Source organism: Diorhabda carinulata, chromosome X, assembly GCF_026250575.1.
Source record: "Diorhabda carinulata isolate Delta chromosome X, icDioCari1.1, whole genome shotgun sequence".
In the NCBI taxonomy this organism is placed as follows: domain Eukaryota; kingdom Metazoa; phylum Arthropoda; class Insecta; order Coleoptera; family Chrysomelidae; genus Diorhabda; species Diorhabda carinulata.
The window spans coordinates 49,523,576-49,548,376 of record NC_079472.1 but is presented as its reverse complement, the minus strand read 5'-3'; the positions used below and the strand labels follow the sequence as shown (position 1 = coordinate 49,548,376).

At 30.1% G+C, this 24,801-nt stretch overlaps 4 protein-coding genes across 6 annotated transcripts in view; 2 read left to right on the top strand and 2 right to left on the bottom strand.

Annotated features, from left to right (window-relative positions):
- Positions 1 to 2,578, top strand: part of LOC130902537 (organic cation transporter protein) — a 55,534-nt gene extending 52,956 nt beyond the window's left edge. Inside the window, exon 7 of the mRNA XM_057814757.1 lies at positions 1,567 to 2,578. Within this exon, the coding sequence (XP_057670740.1) occupies positions 1,567 to 2,056 (490 nt within the window). The 3' untranslated portion in view covers positions 2,057 to 2,578. The remainder of the gene's footprint in view (positions 1 to 1,566) is intronic.
- An 8,556-nt stretch (positions 2,579 to 11,134) lies between these two features.
- On the bottom strand, positions 11,135 to 18,530 carry LOC130901046 (protein sarah). Of its 3 annotated transcripts, none has more exons than XM_057812121.1 (4): positions 18,298 to 18,530; positions 16,861 to 17,081; positions 15,969 to 16,460; positions 11,135 to 11,382 (listed from the first exon to the last, which is right to left on the bottom strand). In XM_057812121.1, the coding sequence occupies exons 2-3, from the start codon at positions 17,057 to 17,059 to the stop codon at positions 15,988 to 15,990; spliced, it is 672 nt and encodes a 223-aa protein (XP_057668104.1). In that variant the 5' UTR covers positions 17,060 to 17,081; positions 18,298 to 18,530; the 3' UTR covers positions 11,135 to 11,382; positions 15,969 to 15,987. The 3 variants fall into 3 exon arrangements, with proteins under 3 accessions (XP_057668104.1, XP_057668103.1, XP_057668102.1); XM_057812120.1 differs by having other exon boundaries at positions 15,962 to 16,460; positions 16,861 to 17,078; positions 18,298 to 18,505; XM_057812119.1 differs by having other exon boundaries at positions 16,861 to 17,078; positions 18,298 to 18,501.
- Positions 18,531 to 18,561: 31 nt separating this feature from the next.
- LOC130901043 (nucleoporin p54) overlaps positions 18,562 to 24,801 on the top strand; it is a 31,754-nt gene continuing 25,514 nt past the window's right edge. The window contains exon 1 of the mRNA XM_057812115.1: positions 18,562 to 18,995. Coding sequence (XP_057668098.1) covers positions 18,941 to 18,995 — 55 coding nt within the window. The 5' untranslated portion in view covers positions 18,562 to 18,940. The remainder of the gene's footprint in view (positions 18,996 to 24,801) is intronic.
- On the bottom strand, positions 21,860 to 24,367 carry LOC130901044 (GATA zinc finger domain-containing protein 14-like). Its single transcript, XM_057812116.1, has 2 exons — positions 24,101 to 24,367; positions 21,860 to 23,883 (listed from the first exon to the last, which is right to left on the bottom strand). The coding sequence occupies exons 1-2, from the start codon at positions 24,137 to 24,139 to the stop codon at positions 22,027 to 22,029; spliced, it is 1,896 nt and encodes a 631-aa protein (XP_057668099.1). The 5' UTR covers positions 24,140 to 24,367; the 3' UTR covers positions 21,860 to 22,026.

Genomic DNA, 24,801 nt, shown 5'->3' with positions numbered 1-24,801 from the left:
AACCGGAGGTTAACCCAAATGTATAACTCTGGATTAAACGCTAATTTAAACCAAGAATAAATAGGTCACAGTTAAGTAGACATTGTCAAACAGATAGGGAGAAAGAACAAAATGATAATGCAAGTTTGATAACAATGAGGTAGTGCTTTTAGACAACCTTCTGGAAAAATACACAAAAAGTTCGAATTAAAAAAAGCAATACTGTGACTTGGAAGGTTTTTGAAAGGAAATTCAATTATGGAATTAAAAAAAGTAATTCCATTGATAAAAGCACAACAAATTAAAAAAAGTGGGACAATTTGAAGAAAACCACCTGTAAAAATTTCTTTTGAAAGTGTTTTAAATAAGAATGACGCCACATTAGCATCAGGGTAACTTTCTGTTAAGTTATATTTGTAAACAATAAAATATTTTCAAAACTACTCCCGACAGCACTCAGAAGGGGTTAAAATAAACAGCATTTATATTGTTGGTAGCCTTAGATCATATAGTTCCATGAACAGGAGCTTTGGCCGAGAATCTCAAAACATGTAAAAGGACTAATGTAAAAATGGGATTGCATGATTTTGCACGATTTCTATATTCCGTTGTCTGCTTTTAATAACTCCAAAAGAATCGAAAAACGTTTTCAATACTTCTATGGTTATAAAATAGTTTTCATTTTTTTTTTTACAAAACAATTACAATGATGAGAAAATTAATGTCAATATTATCCAAGCGTAGGGTGATTCGTGTTAGATTTATAAACACATTTTGTGCTTTGTAACCAATAGATCTGAATCTGGTTCCCAGTCCGTGGACTGTCCAAATGATGTTTTCAATTGCTGAAAATTATTTACTTTTCTATTATTCCTTACATTCCCCAGTTTCTTATTAAGCTCGAAATGATTCTCTACGGTAAGATGAATGGTTCTCGTGGTAGGTCTCTTATATAGATGCGCTACGTCTCTCTAGGATAGTTTGATTGGAAAAACTTCTAATGCGTAACCATTAAATCCATGTTCGACTCCTATTCCAGGTCGGCTGAATTATTTTTCCGTCACCACAAATTAATTACTAAGTAAGTCTATCCTTCCTTTTAAATTCCATTTCCTCTTTAACCTAACTCGCTCAAAATTATGACATCAAAATTTAGAAATCGATGTTTTTGACTAGTATCACTTCGAAACACAGCGCTATTTTAAAAATGTCATAGAAATCTATGACTGAACTGTATTTTATTTTTTGCCCTTGAGTTCGATTTTCTATTTTAAACCAATCTAATATGTACAGATATGTGATTGTTCCATCTCTATTTTCTAAGTCTGGGACTGCGTGCTTATGTAGTTCGCTCACTAGCTCTATCTTTCTTACTCTCATGCAAAGGATACAAAAGTGATTTATGAAATAAATAATCCAGATTGGCTGAATAACGAATATTGCTCGAGAAATCGAAAATAACTATTTTTCATAATCGATTATTTTCGAAGCTCTTCAGATATTATATCAAAATATTTATACTTTTGTTCATGTAATCAAAGATTGCTTCCTCTCAAAGATAAAATTATTTATTTACTTTTTTTTTAGGTTAGGAAGACGATCATTGACTAGTGTAGACATGATCGTGGGAGGAGTGTGTTGCATTCTATCAGCCAATCTAACAACTGGAGCAGCATCACTAACATTCATGTTTATTGGGAAATTTTTGATAGCCAGTTCTTTTGCTTTAATATTCAATTTCTCCGCAGAACTTTTCCCTACGGTAGTAAGAAGTTTCGCGATGGGATTAGGATCAATGTGTGCTCGAACATCTGGAGCACTGACACCATTAATCAGTCTTTTGGATTCTTTCGATCCAAAAATACCTGCGATGATATTCGCTGTTATATCTATTATATCAGGGTTTCTTGTAATGTTCCTTCCAGAAACGCTTAATAAACCCTTGCCACAAACTTTACAAGAAGGTGAAACTTTTGGATTAGGAGATACTATGTTCGCCAGTTTATGCAGTAAAAAACGTTCTATGGTTCCTAAAACTAAACAAATAGAAGCAGAACAGATGCAGCCACTTCGATAAAGTTGTGAGATTTTTAGTCAATACAGGGTAATGGATGGAATGGTTACACCCAAAAATGTTAGTGGAGTGAATATTTCGACCTCGATATACAATATTCGCTTAAAATCAAGAACTGTCCCCTTTTTGATGGATAACCTCATGGACAAAACGTTTCCTGTTATTTGTAATTATGAGGCTAGTCTAATCTCTCACATTCTTCAGCAATAAGGATTGTCTTTTATATGATTCTCTTCCACCCTCAACTTTGCCCTCCATTATTAGTTTTGAGAACACATATGTAGGACTGTTTTGTGTCTCATATTGGGTAAAGTAATTTAGAAATGCAAATATGCAATGATATTGCATTTTGATTCCACAATTCAACTCTTCTAACTATGATCTTATAATTTGATCGTTTTTGAAATTAGCCAATATTAGACATTATTTGTTTTCTTGTAATTAAAATAACTGTATAAAAAGATATGTTATTTAAACCTGACAAATTTTATATGTATTATTTACAATAAAAATTTTATTTCCTAATGTGTTTTTCTTTTGAAGTGACTATTCTGGCTCCTGCGAGGCATAAAGTGTCAGTAACGGTTTATTGCCTTTTTTTTCAGGAAATTTATGAGATCTATTATAAAAATATTGAAACTATAAACAAATAACGAATCGGCATTCATACTAACAAAGCTCCGGCTATAAGAATTTTTATCTTAAGTTTGCAATTTCAATATTTATAGTGAATTGCAGCCTCTGAATCAAATATTCATATCCAAAGTTTGAATGAAACCATTGCTCGTGTATCAGAGAAAATTATACAACCTTTAAGGTACTCAATCCACCTCGGAACATTGCAGGCGGAGTTTAATTACTTTTGTAGGAGATGTAAATAAATAAACCTCATTATATTCTAGTGTTTACTACTAAATATTAAAATTCAAAATTTCAGGTAATATTATTGTATCATTGTATGCCAACAACAGGAAACAAATAATAACATGGCAACAATGTAATCTCTCAGTCTTCATTCAGCGAAACCGTTGTGCAAATGTAAAACCCTAGCGGATTCATTCGGTGACACATATGCGACAAACTCAACACGTTCTGGAGAAACATGTGTTTCGGAGCGCTTTTAATTTGTGCTAGATAGCGGTAGCGGAAGTGAAATTTGTTAAATTTTCTGTGATCAAGCGTCAAGTTGTAACCTTTCTTAGAAGAAAAATTATTGAATTCGTTTATGAAGATAAAAAAAAATACCAAGATTTCTACTATTCACCTCTGATTTCGAAAATTAATTCTGCCTTTCTTCAAAGGAGAAAACAACTACTTTCCTGGTTAATACATCGACGAATATTGAATTAAAACGTCGATATTAACATCCCCAATGGCTGGCAATTGCAATAAAGGTTGTAACAACTGACAAACATCAGAGCAGTTTAACAACCCTCGTTCGGGCTTGACACCCGAATTGAAAACAACGTCAAAGAGCGTCGCTGGTACATGTAGTTAAATATTTCCCAGCGAACACTAAATGGCGCCATCCTCACTTCCAACTGCGAACAAATGGTCAGATAGAAATTTAGCGGAGTCGCCGATAATATAGATTCCGATGGGGAATGAATTGTGTATCCAAATACAGGATTTCTACTATTTACCTCTGAAATAATTTCGAAAACTAATTCTGCCGTTCTTCAAAGGAGAAAAAAACTACTTTCCTGGCTAATGCCTCGACGAATATTGAATTACAACTCCGCTGAAGAGCGTGATGCCAATTGACCCTTTTGTCGATATTAAAATCCCCAATGACTCACAATTGCAAAGAGAAGTTGTAACTACTGACTAGTTTCGACGTTATTACTTTTCACCAGAGCAGTTTAACAAACCTCGTTCGTTAGTAGAAATCCTGTATTTTGATATATGTATATATATATATATATATATATATATATATATATATATATATATATATATATATATATATATATATATATATATATATGTATATATACAGTGTGTCTAAAGCTGGAACCAGTTAGAAAACTTTTTATTAGTGGTTTTATGAAAAAAGTTATACTTGATAAAAAGTTCTGCAATCATCAGATATCATTTTTTTAAAGCAGTATACGAGGTTTGTTAAAAAATTTGAAATTTGTGCAAGAGTAAAGTATCTTTAGTTTTCACAAATCAGAAAAATGTTATAAAGTAAAGTTATTTTGAATTGAAAGTTATATTCAAATATGCAATTACAGCAATTTATTATGAAAATTCAGGTTTTGTGATTATTTATTAATCATTCCATATTAATTATTCTAGCTGGGTACAAATTATTTTTCTTCCCTGTTAAAAATGTGATAACCTTTCTATTTATTACTGTTTTTCAATAACCTTGCTATTTACATACGTAATGAATGCATAATAATTATTGTAGAAATTGTAAAATCCATACAAATAATATTTATTAAACAGAAACAAACATAATTAAATTTTAATTCAATGTCCTACTGCTTCGACATATCCACCTTCTCTTTGTAAACATTTAATTATTCTTTTGTCAAAATCTTGTATTACTTTCCGTATCATTTTTGGAGTAATTTTTGGGCTTTCTTTAGAAATAATCCTCTCCAAATGGTCTACATCATCAAATAATGTTGGAGATGAAGATAAATATGACAAGGTCATAGAAAAGTTTGAAAATCACTGCATGCCCTTTGAAAATGAGACATTTGATAGATTTAAGTTTAACACGCGCTGTCAGCAAGAAGGGGAAGACTTTGATAACTTTCTTACGGCAATAAAAAAGTTAGCAAAGCCATGCAAGTTCGCAACATTGCATGATTCTCTGGTAAGAGATAGAATAGTAGCTGGTATATTAGATGCAGAGGTACAAGAAAGGCTCTTCACAGTGAAAAATTTGACTCTTAGTCAGGCAGAAAACATATGTAGATCCTCAGAAGCAAGTAAAAAGCAAGTTCAGAATATAAGAGGGAATGCAACACAAGTGGATGCAGTCAAGAAGCATCATCAATCTTATAGCAGTAGCAGTGCATACGAGTGCTTCAAATGCAAGACAACACATGGTCCCAGAAACTGTCCTGCCTTCGGGAAGACCTGTTCAGTATGTAAAAAGCCAAATCATTTCGCAGTGGGCTGCAAAAGTAGGCAGCAATTTAAAGGTAAGGAAAAGATTAGAAATAAGAAGAAAATGCATGAGGTTGAGAAGAGTGGGTCCGAGAATAGCAGTAACGAGGGAGAATCAGACACACCATATTTAGATTCAGTGACACTTGACCAGGTGAACTTTAAGAATAAGAATAAAGATATTTGGACTGAGAATGTATTAATAGATAACGAGTTCATCACTTTTAAGATAGATACGGGTGCGAATTGTAACTGTTTGCCCATAAAGTATGTTAGGAAGATGGGAGCAGATAATAAAATAGTAAAAAATAGACTATCGTTGAATACATATGGTAATAATAAAATAAAAGCTACGGGGTATGTAATATTAGATTGTATGGTAAAAAGAAAATTTTCTAAAATTAAATTTGTTATTGTTGATTGTGAAAGTATGCCTATCTTGGGATTAAACACCTGTTTCAAGCTTGAATTAATAAAACAAGTTAGTGAAGTTAATAATAAAAATAATTTTTTAACAAAAAATTCTGAGGTTTTTGAGGGTACTGGAAAAGTACAATACAAATACAAGATAGTACTAAAACAAAATGCAGTTCCATATTCTAGTCACTGCAGAAGGGTGCCAGAAACATTAAAACCAAAATTAAAGAAGGCACTAGATGATCTTGAAAACAGGGATATAATTTCCAAGATAGAACAACCAACAGAATGGGTCAATAATATTGTGATTATACAAAAACCAACAGGAGCATTAAGGATATGCCTAGATCCATTACATTTAAACAAATATGTCTGCTTAGATCATCATCCGATCCCTACTGTTGAGGAACTTAGTTTAAAGTTAAGAGATAAAAATATTTTTACTGTGTTAGATTTAAAAGAAGGGTTTTATCAGGTTCCTCTTGATAAGGAGAGTAGAAAGTTGTGTACATTCATTACTCCTTTTGGAAAATATGTTTTCAATCGATTACCATTTGGCCTTAATGTTAGTCCAGAAGTTTTCCAAAGGATTAATGAGAAAATTTTTGGTGATTTGCCAATAGGAATATATTTTGATGATATTATAATTGGGGGAGTAGATGAGAAAGAACATGATGAAATCCTCAAGGAAGTTATTAGTATATTATAATAATTATAATATTATAATAATTTAAAGTTTCAGAAGTCGCTTATGTAGGTCAAATATTTTCTGCTGAAGGAGTTCGGCCAGATCCAGATTATGTAAAAGCCATTTTGGAGCTTGAAGATCCAACTAACAAAAAAGAGCTCCATACTGGGTATGTTAAATTATCTCTCAAAATTCTTACCCAAGTTGTCTGAGCTACTATTTCCATTAAGAAACCTTATTAAAAATAATGTAGAGTTTAACTGGACTAAAGACCTGTCAATGGAGAACATGTCACAATGTCACAGAAACTGAGTCTCGTTGGGCTCAGATTGAGAAAGAATATTTAGCTATATCATACAGCTTATCAAAATTTCATCATTTTGTATTTGGGAGGTATATTGTTGTAAAAAGTGATCATAAACCGTTAGTAGCCATCCATAATAAGGATATTTACAAAGTGTCTTCTGGGCTTCAAAGACTGAAGATAAAACTGCTAAAGTATAACTTCACTGTAGAATACCTTCCAGGAAAGTTTATGTTTATTGCTGATCTTTTATCTAGATCATTTATCAAATCTAATGTCCAAGATGATCCTGAAATGGAAGAGATTGTACATTCTCTTGAACTTGACTTACCTATCTCTAAGGAGCGACTCATTGAATTAAGAAATGCTTCTTCTAAAGATTTGGTTTTATCTAAAATCATTGATTTTTGTGGTGATGGTTGGCCAGAGGATAAAAAATCTATCACAAATCCAGACATAAAAGCATTTTTTAATCTTAAAGATAATTTGTATGTTCATCAAGGCTTAATTTTTCATGATTATCGACTTGTTGTTCCACAAACGTTACCTCACAAAATGTTATCAAAATTACACGTAGGCCATTTTGGTATTGAGAAGTCTAAAGCTAGGGCATGAAAACTTTTCTAATGGCCTGGTCTGTCTCGAGATGTTCAGGATTTTGTTTCAAAATGTAAAACTTGTTTGAAATACAGTAAAAGTGTAGTAAAAGAGCCACTAATGCAACATGAAAGACCAAATGTCCCATTTCTTAAAGTAGCAGCAGATATCTTAACTTATGCAGGTAAAGATTCTTTATCAGTAATGGATTATTACAGTAACTGGCTTGAATTAGTTCCCTTGGATAGTAAAACTGCGTCAGAAATCATTTTGAAATTAAAGTGTATCTTTGCTACCCATGGCATTCCTTCTAGTATCATCTCAGACAACATTCCATTTAACAGCAAAGAGTTCAAAGAATTTGCCAAAAGTTGGGAGTTTACCTCAATCACCACAAGTCCACGATATCCCAAGTCCAACGGACTTGCTGAGAGATCTGTTGCCATCTGTGAAGACATTCTTAAAAAATGTAGTAATCCTGGAAATGATATTTATCAAGCACTACTTGAGTACAGAACTTCTCCATTGACAGGTCTTGGTGTTTCACCATCAGAACTTCTAAACAATCGTTAACTAAGAACAACATTACCCGTTTCTAAAAAACTGCTAACAGAGTTACTATACGTTAATCAGAAAAAAATTTGTGAGAAAAGATCTAGACCTAAAAAATATCATGACAGGGAAGCAAAACATCGAGATTCATTTGAAAAGAGTCAAAGTATAATGATAAAGAAGGATGGTTACTGGGTACCGGGTGAAGTAGTAGACAAACATTCTACTCCACGTTCATACTTAGTTAAAGAAAATCTAGACAGAGTGGTACGAAGAAATTCATCATTTTTAAAGAATAACCCTAATCCAGTATCTCTTAGACACTCTTGTTTTGATTCTACCGACAATAATTTGCAAACTACAACATCAAATAATGTACCTAGCGTTAACGAGTCAAGTGATAGTGCTAATGGTAGAAAATCAATGTCAACTGATGACAGTGAACATAATAATAGTGTGGAACGTTCTACTTCTGCCAAAGACAGTACTACAGGAAATGACATTTATATAATTGTAAATATTGTGCGGCATTTCAGAAATATCGAAAAAAAAAGGTCCAACTAATTTATTTTTGTACATACCACACCATACGTTCGTTTTAAAAGAATATTGGTTCCGAGTTTTTATTAATTTGTTTTTATTGGTTAGTTTGGATTACTGTTAAACCACCAGCGACAATTTTTGTAATGAGACTGTTCCGTTTGAAGAAAATGTTGCCTCATCGGAAAATGTTATAGTTCTTGTAAAAAACGGGTCTTCATCCAACTCTCCTTGGATCAGAGCGCAGAATTCAAAACGAATATCGTAATCCCTTGGTAGTAACGTGTGTACAAATTGCGTTTTGTATGCATGATATTTATTACGTTACAAAATATTTGCCACTTCATATCAGGGCATCTTCGATTGCGTTTAATTTTAACCCGCCAGAATAATTAATACGGAAAGATTAGTAAATAATTACAAAACCTGAATTTTCATAATAAATGGCTGTAATTGCATACTTGAATATAACTTTTAATTCAAAACAACTTTGCTTCATAACATTTTTCTGAATTGTAAAAAATAAAGATACTTTACTCTCGGACAAAATTATTTCTAAAGAATGTCAAAAAATTACTCCAAAAATGATACGGAAAGTAATACAAGATTTTGACAAAAGAACAATTAAATGTTTACAAAGAGAAGGTGGATATGTCGAAGCAGTAGGACATTGAATTAAAATTTAATTATGTTTGTTTCTGTTTAATAAATATTATTTGTATGGATTTTACAATTTCTACAATAATTATTATGCATTCATTACGTATGTAAATTGCAAAGTTATTGAAAAACAGTAATAAATAGAAAGGTTATCACATTTTTAACAGGTAAGAGAGATAATTTGTACCCAGGTAGAATAATTAATATGGAATGATTAGTAAATAATCACAAAACCTGAATTTTCATAATAAATTGCTGTAATTGCATATTTGAATATAACTTATAATTCAAAATAACTTTACTTTATAACATTGTTTTGAATTGTAAAAAATAAAGATACTTTACTCTTGCACAAATTTCAAATTTTTTGACAAACCTCGTATACTGCTTTGAAAAATTGATATCTGATGGTTGCATTTTAATTTTTGATCCATGCAGAACTTTTTATCAAGAATAACTTTTTTTCATAAATCCACTAATAAAAGATTTCCATATGGTTCCAAATTAAGTAGACACACTGCATACCAAGACCGGTAGTCTTTGCTGTCTAGGTAGAACAAAAAAATCAATATGTTGGGGTTGTAGAAAATTATGTAAAATGATAAACTTTATTAAACTATAAATCAAAGCTTTCCGAAAGTGTTCTTCCCATTATCGGGGAAATTACAATATAAGTGGAAAAGTAAGTTAAAAAATCAAACTAAGTGTGAAAAAGATGTACATATTTAAAGATATATTATAAAATTGACTGACTTATATTCAATTTGAGGATGAACTAGACAAAGTACTTCCACATTCACCATTCAATGTAACACTTGAGAAGTCAAATAAGAACAACAAATTAGCTTCTGTTTTGAAAGTAGACCTGTCATAAACTTACAAGACACAGAAATCAAAAAAGTCTTGACAGCGATCGCTCAACATGCGACCATTATGTTTACAAACTTGATATCAGCCGTTTACAAATTTATACAATACATTGTAAAAAAAAACAAGTATCTTTAAAATGATAAAACTATTTTGGTTCCGTGTCAAAAGGTCTTAAATACCTATCACGAAAAAAACCCTAATTGTCACTATATGGACAAACAATATGTAAGGACTGTGCAGTGTAATGAAGTCCAATATTAAAATAATCCACTTAGCCAACCAAAACATCTATGTTCCATTGTAGATGCCTTTTGGTACAGTGTAATATAGATAGGTAATACACATCAAAAACATGAAGCCCATTCCAACAACTCTATACTTTCTTACTCTTAATACGAACAACAGGAGACTGAAACAGCAATAACCTATTAGATAGAAAGATACGCTTAAAAGTTTGGTGGATTCCGTTTTTACAAATTAGCGATATTTTATAGTAATTCCTTCGTTTAGTTCAATGTAGTAAATGCCATATTGATTAATATGAATAAAAAAATTCATGTTACTAAATCGTCTTGATTTTAAGTCTCTTCTTATTTAAAATTAGTTTGTAGACATGTAATATGTTGACGTTTAGACCTGTTGCAATCTTTATCAAAATCAAAAAATTTTATTTAGGTAAAATTTCTCTTCAACACACAGTCATTCAAACGTAAAACATAACATTGAAATTGATCTTCCTGGTAAAAAATAAATCAGTTATTAAGTATGAATAAGAGTAAATCTTAACTACAAATATATTCATTTCTTGATGGACCCTTCGCCACCCTCAAGCTTACTTCAATAGTGAAACATAAACCTTTTGGAGCTGACCATTTATAGAAAGAGTGAAATTAGACAGAAATCCTTAAGAAAGATATATACCTACATGACAGTTCGTTAGCGAGTTATTTTATAGAAGCCGGAAAGGGAACTACGAAAAGTGATTTTTCTTCCAAAGGTTTTGTATCGAATTTTGTAGGTTAAATCATTTGGGACAGATTAGGGGATTTTTATCAATTTAATTTGAGTAAGAGTAGCATGGTAGAAAAGATGATTTCGTTCTTAAGCATCATAGCACATGTGTAAGAACAGGAGAGGTTTACAGCTGGCAAAAAATAGAATATATGTAAATCTAAATTCTACTGATTGTTGATATATAGAGAAAGGAGAACATTTTTACTGTTTTAGTGTATTATTATTATAAATCAGGTTAATCACTGATTATTTTTCATCTGTTTCTTAATATTATGTTGTATGATCTATTAATGTTTTGATGAAATAATAATAATTTTATTTAACAACTAATTAACTTTATTTATTTACATCGTTATCCACAGATTCTCTTTTATACATATAAACACTCAGAAAAGAGGAAATTTCACGATTTGTAACAAGGTAATTTCGGAACGGAAACTCTACACAAAATCCTACATTAATTTCAATAAATGGTAACTTTTAAGTACAGATAACTTAACTAGTGTGATACCAAATCTTTAATGTAGCAGCTTTACAGTCTTCCGTGAATTTCGTTAATCTCTGAAAATAAATATTTTACATGAAAAAATTCTAAACTCTTGAAAAAAGCCAACTATTAATTTCACAAGTTGTGGAATAAAAAATTAATGAACCAAATTTACATTATTGTGGTTCTACTGTCCCAAACTATATTTATCAAGTTTGAACTATTTAAACTTTATTTTATTTTATCGTACCGTTTATAATGATTACAATTACTTTAATACAATTGCAACTAGTTAACAAATCAAATTAGGAATGAAAAATTATCTTTCGAATTTAAAATATAAGGTATTCGAAAATATTTTGTGGAACAGAAATATCTCATAATACTTCAACTTCAAATAGAAGAAAGACCAATTAACACAGAGGAAGATATGAACGAGTGCTAAGACAAAATCAGAAAGACGCTGCTAAGGAGGCGTAGGCACAAACATAGTCGTAACCAACAACAAAAACACACAACTCCATGGCTCCATGGCAAAACGAGAAGCTTTCTTAACGTATAGAAAGTTACAAACACCAGAAGCTTACAACAGTTACTCACTAGTTAGGCTGATAAAAAGCGCGTATTGGAAACAATTCTCGAAAAAATTGGAGACAAAAACAAATATGGAGGATGATAAGACAACAACGGAAAGAAATAATTGAACTTTGCGAATCAAGTTAAATATCAGAAGACAGATAAATAGATTACCTAACAGAGCTAATTAATGTAGTTAAAGTAGGTTATATTAAGAAAACCAACGCACTAAGGAATAACGTGGAAGTCACCATTCAAGAAGTTCAGTCGATTTCAACAAGAGGCTTTTTGGTAGTGACCTTTCACTTTATCGTTACCATCAAAAAACAATTCGTCTGCTATTCAGAGTATAAACCCATGGGCGCAATAACTATTACCGGCATAACTGATGGACTTTTAAACATAATAATAAAAAAACTGCACTCCCTAATAATTTTGATCGGTGATGAATAATATTATTCAATATAAAGTATGAATATATATCTTTTTCAGAATCATACAGCCCAGAAACCTGGAATAATATATGCGACCAGTTTGCTATTTATAAAAGTAAAATTGTATCAATTGTTGTTAGGGAGACGATCTTAGGATTCCTTGTTTGGCTCATTGTTTAAAGCTTATTGTTGATGGGGTACTAAAGGAAATTCCAGCACTTTGTGATCACTTTAAAAATATTGTTACATTTTTTGAACAATCTACAAATGCTTCAGACCAATTACGAGCGAACCAACAAGCTTCAGACAAAAAATAAGGCGAAGTTTTGACATTAGCCCAAGAAGTAAGAAATAGATGGAATTCGTGCTTAGATATGCTGAAATGGTTTGATAAAATGGTCGGGAAGAGATCTGAGGAGAATATTATGTTACGTCAAGCTTAACAATTCCTGTTTATAATTCACTTCATCAGATCAATCAACGCTATCGAATACTTTAGGAGAAATTATTAAAGCGGCCTTACTTTAAGAAGTCGAGGAAAAACTAATTTTTTTCGGTGGCGACTATATTAGACTCCCGGTTTAAACGTCTTCATTTCACGTCTCCTCTCGCTGTCTCAGCTATAACATTCGCTCAGAGCAGGGGCGAAGAGGACAACAATCTCCAGATCCAAGATCAGCTCAAGCATCACCAGAAGCTAGAAAATTTAAACGTTTGCTTCAAATACAGCAGATATTCATAGCTCTGGCAGTGTTCCCAATGAACTTATTTGGACAATATGTGGATCATCCATTAATCCACCGAAAATCAGAAACGATAGAATTTTTGGTTAATTATTGCTATTTCACACCAGTTTTATCTGAAATAGCTTTGAAATATTTGATATGTCAGAATTGCTCTGTATCATCGCTTTTGCTGTTAATTTAGCTGCTCCAGATAATAGAAACAGGTTAACTGGAAAGCATATCAAAGGGTGAGCACTTTTGATGTCTATGATTACTGGTTTGAATAGAACTTAGATTACTAACCACATTCTGACATTGCTAAAAATTTAGTTTTATTAATATTTAATTATTTCCTTAATAAATAAATAGAACTGAAAAAAACTAAATATCGATAAATAAAAATATCCATACGATATTTCTAGATATATTTTTTCATTTGCCCATCCCTAAAGTCGACCAAGCCTCGGGGACCTTAAAAAACAGAAAATATCCAGGACAGGATGGAGTCCATAAATAACTACTAAATTATAATGGCCAACATCTCACACAAGAACTTACAAATCCTGCTACATTGTAAAATCGCAGACAGATAGCGAACCGGTACAATTATCATCATGTTTAAAAAAGAGATTAACAAGATCTGGACAACTACAGAGGGATAAATTGGCTGGATACAACATTGAAACTTGTCACAAAAATTATCACCAACGAAATTAACTGCAATATTTATTTTATAGAACAAATCAGCATTCCTATGCTTCATTGACCTCACAAAAGACTTTGACGATATAAAGTGGAAGAGGTTTTTCACCTATTATAAAATAGAAACATCAAATCCAGACCATCGAAAATATATACTCAGACATTCAAGGTCAGGCTCGCAATAATTTTAAACAAACAAAACCCATACTAGTCAACAGCGGTCAAACAAGGAGACTCATAAGTTACGGAATGGGGGACAGAGAAATCAAAATCCTGTGCTATGTCGATGACGCCATGATATGTGTCGAAAATAAAGATGATGTTCAAAGATTATTGAACTTTAATCTCGACTGAAAAAAAAACATAAGCATTTACAACATCAAAAAAACTCATTGGATACAAAGTAGAACTAGAAAAGTCAAATAATACAACAGAATAAAATAAAAGTACCTTGGTTAACATATCTTAGAAAAGGATGTAAGAAGACAAGTAGCTAGAGAAATAAGGTCGCGAAATGTCTTCAGAACGTAGTATGACGGAATAAACATCCAAGACAAGAAACAAAGTTACGAATTTACAAAGCGAGAATCAGACCTATAATAACCTATACATCAAAAACAAGAACAGATACATAAAAAACGAAACAACTTTTGGAGACCACAGAAATTAAAATTCCAACGAATAAATCTCCAATTGGAATACGGTGTAGAAGTCGACAACAAAAGAGGTGGGGTGATAATCTAGAGCCAGGATGAGGAAAGATATTGAAAAAGGAACGGGCGTTAGGCCTATTATGAAATAAAAAAGATGTCAAATAATCTAATTGAAATAATGATGTGAACAACATTCAACAAATTCTTATAAACTAATTTGCCTCTCTCAAATAAACAGTCTCTAAATCTATACAAAGATAATCTTGTATCTCTAACTTTTCAGTTTGATTCTTTAAAATGCATAGTTGTTTCAAAGCTATGTTGATAAATCACCACAAAAAATATTTGGAGATAACTTTGGATGAGCAGAACAACTGTCTGGCTGAGACCACATCTCCTCAAAATTCAAATTAGAAGTTATAAAATTAAAAAATATTTATTTCCTGTTAAAGTTCCATTGAATTAAAAGCAGCATATGATGTAGCCCCCTAATATTCCCATCTAAACCTTAATGTTAACACGATATTGAGTGCATACCATACAAGAATAATTAGGACTTTTCTTTTTCTTACTGAAAAAAAGAAAACAATTTATTTTTCAAATAGTAGAAATAGTTGTTTAATTTTCCATGGTAATTTCACATAATTTGATATTGTTCTCAGGAATTATTTCTCGGTATGTTTGTATATAATTGCAAAAGTAACTATTTTGTTTTGAAATATTCTGATATTCTTGTTTGATTACTTTTTCATGAGCATTTCAAGCATTTATTTCTTGATTTTGGCGAATTTCATTGATTGTATACTAATAGGACAAATTAATATTTTTGCATTTGTGACCATCTGAAATACAAATCACATTTTCAAATCTTTCAATTATCAGCCTAATAGTAAATTGTTTAGCAACTGTCCTATCCATATAAAACCCCAATTCTACATTATTTTGTATTTCATGTATCTTTTTTATAATTATAATAGCTCAATTTATTGTGCAAATGCAAATAAATAAGCAACAAAAGCAAGCCATACACACATAAACAAATCCTCACTTATATATTTCTACTCCTTCTGGCAAAGTGGATTGTTAATACAGTGAAAATCTTGAGTTTATAATATTTTTATCGTGACTTTCTATTGAATGTTACATTGATAATGCCTTGCTTAACAATTTTACACTGAGATTTCTTGTTCCACTAAATATTTTCCAATACTGTAATTAGGTATGAAACAACGAAAGCCCTATTAAAAAATGAGACAAATAAATCATATTAATATAGTTCAATTAAATTCTTAACAAATGATTTAAAATGAAATTTGTACATCAAATTTGGATAGATTGTAATTGGAACATAATTGTATATATTTTAAGATTTATTCTCTTTTCATTTCAAAAGTAATTGTTAGACAAACACCTTAAAAAATTCTGTCAGTTAAGTTGCAGATGAAGAGCACTATATTTTTGAAACATATTTGAAAAGATTCTCCTTATTCTTACTCATAATCTTCCACTTTTTTCTATATTAGAACTTTTCATAATCACTTAAAAACGTCCAGATTTTATTACCATTTACCTGTTCAGAACATTTCATCCTAAGTTCGATCTGGTGCAGCTGTATGCATAATTCTAGGTTTTGTCCCAGTATTAGGTGCCCCTAATGCTGTATGTACAACTATAGACGGTTGACCAGGAGATGAAGGATGTAATTCATGTGTAGCCCCTGGTGAAAGTGTAGCTATAGCGGCTAATAAGTCATGGTTAATAATAGGCTCTCCTTCTACACGTGGTTCCCAATCTAATGGTGGTGATGCTGGTGGTGAGATAAGAAATTGTTTGTAAGGAGCTGGTGGTTGTAAATTAGGATTTTTTACAGGCGTAACTGGCTGAGCAAAATAACAAGTTATCACTGATTCATTAATTTTATATTGATGCAATTCGATTCTTGCACTAGCGGCCGCAAATGGAGTTTTAAAATTGACACGGAGTCTTCGAAAACTTCGCAACCATTGAAAGGTTACGTTGGGATCATATTTTTTGAATAAATCTTCTAAATCTCTCTTCTTATCTGAAACAAAAGTGGTGGTGGAAGTGCATACTAAAATATTTACTACTATTTTGCCACTATATATAATTGGAGTAACATATTATTGTCTGAGTTGACACAAAAAACAAATTAATACTCTGGAGTATTCTAAACTGTTCTGAACATGTTTGAAGAACCTATGAAAATAATCAAATATGGTTTAAAAGTTATAATTTAGAAAAAAATATTTAAGTAGAACTGGATATATATTTTTTATATATACAAATGGCTATCACAGAAAATGTTTTACAAAATATGATTCATATTGTAATTGTATGTATTTTATTCTTTATTTCAGAGTAACTGGATACTTTTTAATACATGAGCTGATAACTATTAACGAGGTTAACTTAACAAAGAAATTATTTGTTCACTAACTTACCAGGAGTGATGAAAACCGAATCATGTATATTTGTAACAATAAGAGAAGAAGGCAGATCTTCAAATTCATCATCAGAATGTTGTTCTGGACTATCAATTTCTGCTTCACTTATTAAATTGGGATGTACATTTGGAAGACCATCCTGATCATTGATGATAATGTCTTCATCACTCAATTCACCGTTGCTACATTCAGCCATTATTTTTATTGGTGGAATGCTACTATAACACGAGATAAATTGAATTTTTACAATTACATATACATTGCTTGACTACTGAAAATTAAAAAGTGCATCTAAAATATTGCATACTATTTCTACTAGGTCCCACCTCTGTTTCTAAAATAATATCAAAACAAAAATGAATGTTCTTTCAAGGGAAAACAACTACTTTCTTGGCTATATGCTGCTTTGAATATTTGATTCTGATATAATTTCTTTCTTTTGATATAATTTCTCATTCAGTATTTAATCAAGCTGTAAACTACTGCTTGCTATTTTCTATACATTACAGGTTGTATTTTACCCATTAGCTTTTCTTTCAATTACATTCCACTTCTGGATCTGGCTTTACCATTAAATGCAAAATAAATTTTTGTTATACATTTTTTCCACTTTTATTTGTGATCTCCCTATGTTCTGATATGACAAGATCTCTGTCATATATCTATTCTCTTTGTTCATTTTGCTTCTCCATATCTACATCAACTTCTCTATATTTATTTTTCATTGCTGTTATTTGTACCTGAGTTCATTTTCAAATTATTTACTCTGTATCCTTGACAAAAAACTACTTTTTAAGCGAATAAACTCATTGTTACTGGTATCTATTTTCTACTTATTTTGTATCCCAGAGGTATTTATTCTTATCAAATTTGTCTTCTTTATATTATCTTCATGTGTGTTTTGGGATTTAGATACTATATTTATCTAATTAATGATTTTTCGTTGAAAATCGTTCTCCTTTAATGTATTGGTATTATATGATTACTTTGGCAGTTTTTATCCTTTCCATATGATTATAATTTTACATATTTCATATCCCTTTCCATTATTTTTTTATATTATAGCTCCTCTCATTTATTTTTTGCGAATATCTTATTATCAATTGATTACAGTAAGACAAGTTGAAATGATTCAAAATTTAGACACTATATAGTGGTAAGTACCCTTTGAAATTAATATATTCTATAACCAAGATTGCATGATAAACACAAAGTAAAATAAGTATGCCTTTGACAATTATACTTATTATATTTAAAAAATCTGAACAAGTTGAATTATTCATCAAAAGCAATAAACTCCAATATTTACATTCATAATTACGTATTATGTATGAGTAAACGTAAAATATATTTTAAGGGATTATTTGAAATTGATATTGCTCAGTAGATAAATAAATATATGTGCAGAAATGTATGATATAAAATAATAGATACCTTTTAAAGAACTTATAGTCTATATGAGTTCTTTTAGTCCTCTACTAATCAAATCGGCGATTTCAAATCCAATTTCAATTAAAAACACAACAAAAACACCTGCAATCCCAACTCTGCCGATATACCAAATGTCAAATGGTCATGTATTACTGACATTAAAACAACTGGATTGCGCTTCTAGAAGAAATTATAGTTCAATCAAAGAGTGTATGAGTCCAGCATTCAATCTATGTAATTATATTTCTATGAATATTACAAAAGGATATAGCTGTTGCCAACATATCAAACTATGAACATCGTTTTTTAATAACTATTATAAAAGTGTAATTCATATATTATAAATGTTTAAAGAAGCTGATTATGAGTTAATATATATTTGTTTTCATGTTACAGCTAAGTATGTATTTGTTATGGTCTGGAGTACATATATAGTTGGTGCAACTGATACCATTCCATCTGTCAAAATAAAAATTTAAAATATCTAAATTTTTTGTGGTTATGTTTATGTTGTAAAATATGTTAATGTGTTATAAGTTATTTTTCTCCCATCTAGTGAAATAAATATTGGTTGTTTTTTCGAGGTGCAGTAACTATTCCGATTAAGTTTTAAAAATTGGCAATTAAGTTTGTTTATTTAACCGTCATGGCTTTTAATTTTGGAAATACGTCTCAGTCAACTTTTGGTGGTGCACCAAAATGTAAGTATTACAAAGTATATTGCTTATAACATGTAAAGATATTCATCATTTACGTTTTATATATATTTTCAAATTGTTCACCACAATTAATATATTTATGTTGAGCTTGTAATTATAATGCTTTATAAACAGTGATTTATTTCAATATATTCCATACCTTGCTTCTTTTTTGCAAACATTTATTTATTATTTCGATTTTTTATCATTAGAGGCCTTTTCATTTTATACCAACCCTTAATAAGAATTATCGTTTTATGTTTTTAATTATTATCAAAATATTTGAAACTATTTTCCAAATAGTGTGTTGTTTGTCCTATGGCTAGAGCATCATAATTTACTACAACCTCATATAATGTTACTTTCTTCTGTTTTGGTGCTTGATTGATTTTTTTATTTTTGATTTGATTTTAGTTTTGATAGAGTATGTGCTTAAAAGTAATTTGATACTTGGTGGGATAATCTTTGTTCATATGTTATAGGTTAATATATTGTTTTTTGTTGGATTGTACATAATATTTACTTATTTTTTAAACATATTTTATTGTTAAGCTTTTTGGGAAACAGCAGGTTTGGTGTATTAACTAAACCCATACTTACAGAGGATATAAAGTGATAAGAATTGAAGTTTTAAAATTTCAATAACTAGGCTGTTTTTGTATGCCATTTAACTTTGATTTTATGTAAAGTGACATCAATAAAATTGATTATATTCTATTCAATTTTAGTTATCAATTGAAATTTATATAATTGAATTATTCCCTTTTTTTAATAGGATTTTTAGTATATGAGTTGGAAAAAGGAGGGTTATATTAACAATAGTTTTTTTAAATCTTCTTTTACTAATTGTGATCTAAAACTTATTGATGTTATTATAGTCAGCCATCAGCTTACTTATATTGTTGAAATTCAGAGAAGCTGAAGTAAGTGTTTGCTTTATGGTTTAAATTTATGAGTGTCTTCTATTTAGCTCCATATTTTCTTCAATTTATTTTTCACGATAGTATTTAAAATCTAATGGAATAACTATTAATGAAAATTTTTGAATTTTTCTTTAAAATTTAATGTATTTTATTTTTGGTTAGTAAGGTGAAGAGAGTCTGAATATTTCAAACAATTAGTCAAAGAGTTACTTCAGGTATATGCAATCTTGGTAGCCCATACAGTTATGGTGTATTGTATTATGAATTGTCAACAAATTTTTATTAAGATGGTAAAATAAGTATTTGTTCTTTTCACTGCCAAATCTTTATTTATCAATAAAATGAAGGTCGAAATTGTAGATATAAACCTCATTATATAACAACTTCCACAATTTGATATAATTTTCAACTTACTTCCTATAATCGGATGTTTGTGGTACTCTTTCAAAGATTATTTTTTTTTAAATAATAGGAAATGTGGTTCACTTGGCTGTTTGCACTATAACAATAATTTATTATGTTTGTGGATCTCTCAAATGATTATAGAAATCATATCTACCTGATATGGAAGAAATTATTTGAAAATATTTCAAATACATTGGTCAACACAAGTTCACTTCTTGTATATGAAATTAAACTTCCTTGGCTTAGTTTGCAGTTGACTCTTAACAAAATAATATAAAGACATCAATATATTAATACAAATATGTATATTTGTATAAAATGTATTTTATACCTTGATGAAAGTATGTGAAGTTTACAACATATTATATTTGGCTGTATTAGTGTTGTCATTACTCATTACATTGATCTTCATATAAATGGGTAAAAAATCACTTAAGCAATTAATAACATCCCAATCTAGCATGCATGATACTATTAGTTTTTTTGTAAGATGGTTCAGTTGGAAATTTCCTAGAAAATTTATTGAAAAACTAGTTTTTATGTAACTCCCTGTTGAAATATGTTATTTACTTTTTTTGAATAACCATGTTTGTTTCTTTATACACACAAGTTTGCACTATCTGTATGCTGGAAACTACTGAGCAAAATATTTTCACTTTCATGTCTCCTTTAACATTGCTTGAATAATTTTCAAAATAAGCTACTGATTCAATATATTGATGAGAATTTTGTTTTACATTTTATTCAATATTGAAAATAAGGGTATGGATACAATAAGTTTCATTTTTATTGTGGAAGCTATTACTGATTAATATAAATTTTTGTTTCCCAAATCCTTATCTCTTATCAATGTACCACAATAATATTTACAGACAGAGAAATGCTAAAATGTTTACAATGTTGAAGGTCAGTATGTTATGAAAAGATGCTCTTCTCTTCTCTTCTCTTCTCTTCTCTTCTCTTCTCTTCTCTTCTCTTCTCTTCTCTTCTCTTCTCTTCTCTTCTCTTCTCTTCTCTTCTCTTCTCTTCTCTTCTCTTCTCTTCTCTTCTCTTCTCTTCTCTTCTCTTCTCTTCTCTTCTCTTCTCTTCTCTTCTCTTCTCTTCTCTTCTCTTCTCTTCTCTTCTCTCTTCTCTTCTTTAAATGTGTTCAATTGTGAAGTAGATAGGATACAGTTATGTTTGCAGTAATACATAGAATAAATGATTTTCACTTCCATAATGTGTCATTTTATCGATTTCATGCCATGTGGGCTTGTTGACATAGAACATTGACAAGTCGCCACATAAAAAAAATCCGATGATACTAAATCACATAGGAGATTAATTAGTATTAGCAAAAGAGTTAATTACTAGGAAATGTCTCATACAGCAATTGAATTCTGACACGCACTGTCTTACTAAAACCATTATATAAAGATAAGCCTACTTAGAAAAGAAGAACAGTAATGCTTCTGTTTACTTGGTTCATATCACACAAATAAGAATAGGGTGCATAGGAACTGTCTAGTTTTAGTGGGAAGGACAGGATCTGGATACTCATTTTTTTATATAAAAGTTATATATTACATACTTAGGTTTATACAAAATACTAACTATAATTGTTAAAATAATGTTTTAAAAATTAGTAATAGTGCAATAGAATTGTACAATTCTACATTTCCATTATTGCAAATTTACATTTACAAAAGAATCAAGACACTTTTTAGTCAAACAATTAAATCCCGTTTACTAAAATCTGACAATTCTGAAACTTGATATGATCCTCTAAAATGTTTTTTCCTTTTGATGTGAACGAAAAATATGATTATTGATGTTAGTATTATAAGTGTAATAACAAATCCTGCTATCACATAAAATATCCATTCATTAGAATCGAAATAAGTTTTATCCATTGCTACTTCAGATATATTTGTGGACAGACTAGTTACATTGTCATGTGTTGAATTGATCATATCAGTTCTGTTATTATTAATTGTATTTGTTATATCAATATCGCTAAATCGAGATGTTATAGATAGACGTTCTTCATAATTGGTATCAAAAAGATGATTTTTTAGATTAGACTCCTTAGTTCCAGAATGTTCTTGTGAAGACAGATTAAATTTTGATATTTCTGGGATATTCAAAATGTTAGGAGTGGAACCAATTGAATTTTGTAAAGATTCTGTTTTTGTATTCATGTTTTCAAAATATTTTATTGATGATGCAATATTTTTGTTGAAGCTGTGTAATACCTTAAGTTTTTTTGAAAACAAATTCGAAATATTCGATGATAGATCTATTGAATTGTTACTTGCAAAAATATTGATATTTTTATCCATTTCAGTTACAGGAATTGTAAATTTCTCCCCATAATTTTGTTCATAATCTTCAATAATATTGTCGGAACGAATTGTATCAGACAATTTTCTTATCATAGGTTGTACAGTTTGTGTAATTACAGAAGTGACACTTGAATTTGGTTTTATGTTTACAGATGTTTCATTTATAATGTTAGCAGATTCAATAGAATAATCTTGGATTAAATTAGTTACATTTTCTATTGTACGATAAACTGTTTCTGTAACTAAACTTGTAGCACTTTTATTTGATGTTACATCTACAGATTGTTCAATTAAATTAGTTAAAGATTCGGTAAGATCTTGATCTTTATTAATATTTTCTGAAAGTACTGTATCAGACAAATGTTGTACAGTTTTTGTAATTACAGAAGTAACATTAGAAATTGGTTTTATTTTTACAGATATATCATTTATAATGTTAGTAGATTCATTAGAATAATCTTTAATCACATTTTCTGGTATTAAATTAGTTACATTTTCTATTGTATGATAAATTGCGTCTGTAACCACGTCTGTAGCATTTTTATTCGATGTTACCTCTATAGACTGTTCAATTAACTGAGTTACAGTTTCAGTAAGATCATAATTTTCAGTAATTATGTTTGGTAGAACTGTATCAGACAAACTTTGAGCTGTTTCTGTATTTACTGAAGCAACATTAGTAATGTGTGTTATATTTACAGATGACTGTTCTATGAGATTATCAGATACAATAAAATAATCTTTGATCACATTTTCTGATAACAAATCTGTTACATTATCCATTATAAGAGGGTTAGTTGTAACAATAGAAGAAACGTTGTTATTTAATGTGTTACCTGTAGGCTTTTCAATGAAAGGAGTAGTTAGATATGTATTTATATTGTCCGAAAAGGTGTTGTTTAACCCACTTCTTAATTTGGTAGATTCATCAAAATAATCCAGAATCACATCATCAGGTAAGGAACTAGTTATATTTTCAACTATTTGTTGTACTGAACCGCTATCCGGATTTATTTCTGAAAAAGTTTGAACATCTTTCCAAATATTTTGATCGTTAGTTGTTTCAATTAAATTTTCCACTGAAGATGAGATGTTGTTATTGTAAAAAATGGTACTAGTATCGGTATTGGAATGAACTTCTTCCACAATATTATTTCTTTCTGTGCTTACGTTTGTATTTAAATTTATTGATTGATACTCCTCAATATCTTCTGGAGGATATTCATCCGGATTAATATCCTGAAATAACAGATTATAACTTAGCAGAAAACTATGGAATTTAGTCTCATGCACTACTCTCAATTATTCCCCGTGTACGATATTTTCAGTAGATGTGAAAAGAATAGGAAAAAATTACTAGAAAATTTTTTATATTTCTAAAAATAAAAGAATCTTGGGTCTTTTTTCGCATTATTATCAAAAAATAAAAGTAGGTTTTTATTAATAATTCACTTACCCCATCCCCGAATGACATTGTAACTAATTTTGAACACATATTTGTGTATAAAAACACTTCTATTCATCCAAATTGATCACAAAAATCACTACATTACATCCGCATGCAAATGTTTCTAATGCTTTGTTGTTTATAAAATATTTTTCCGTTAAAACCGTAGCGTTAGGTATTTATCTTTGATAAGTTTTGTTTGCCCCAGTTAATTGTGGTTTCTTATAATCAGGAGTATATCTGTCTGACTGAAAAACCAAAGAATAGAATCTGTATACCTTAATTTTTTTCATTACAACATACTTTCGGAAATATGAAGGCGTTTCCATATAGAACTTTAATAAAACATAAGATAACAACAAGGTTAATGGATTTTTCCAATCGATTTTAGATGTGAAGTTATTAGGAGAACCTTGATACTGAAAGGTGTTCTTAAAGTATGTACATTTAATGCGATAAAAGGCATTAACTCCTTGCGGCTGGAAACTCTTTTTCAGGAAGTGATATTCAGCATTGAAGTATATACAACTGGTTTTGAGATGGGAAAGAAAATTAATTTTAAATTTGGCGCAAGCAGTTTTTTTAAACGGATTTCGAATAAAAAAACGATGGAAAAGCTGAGAGTACCCTATAAAAAATTAATGTTAATACGAATTGAAAGTTGCAGCAATAATATTTATTCAAAAAAAAACTAATGTAAAAGTGAAACT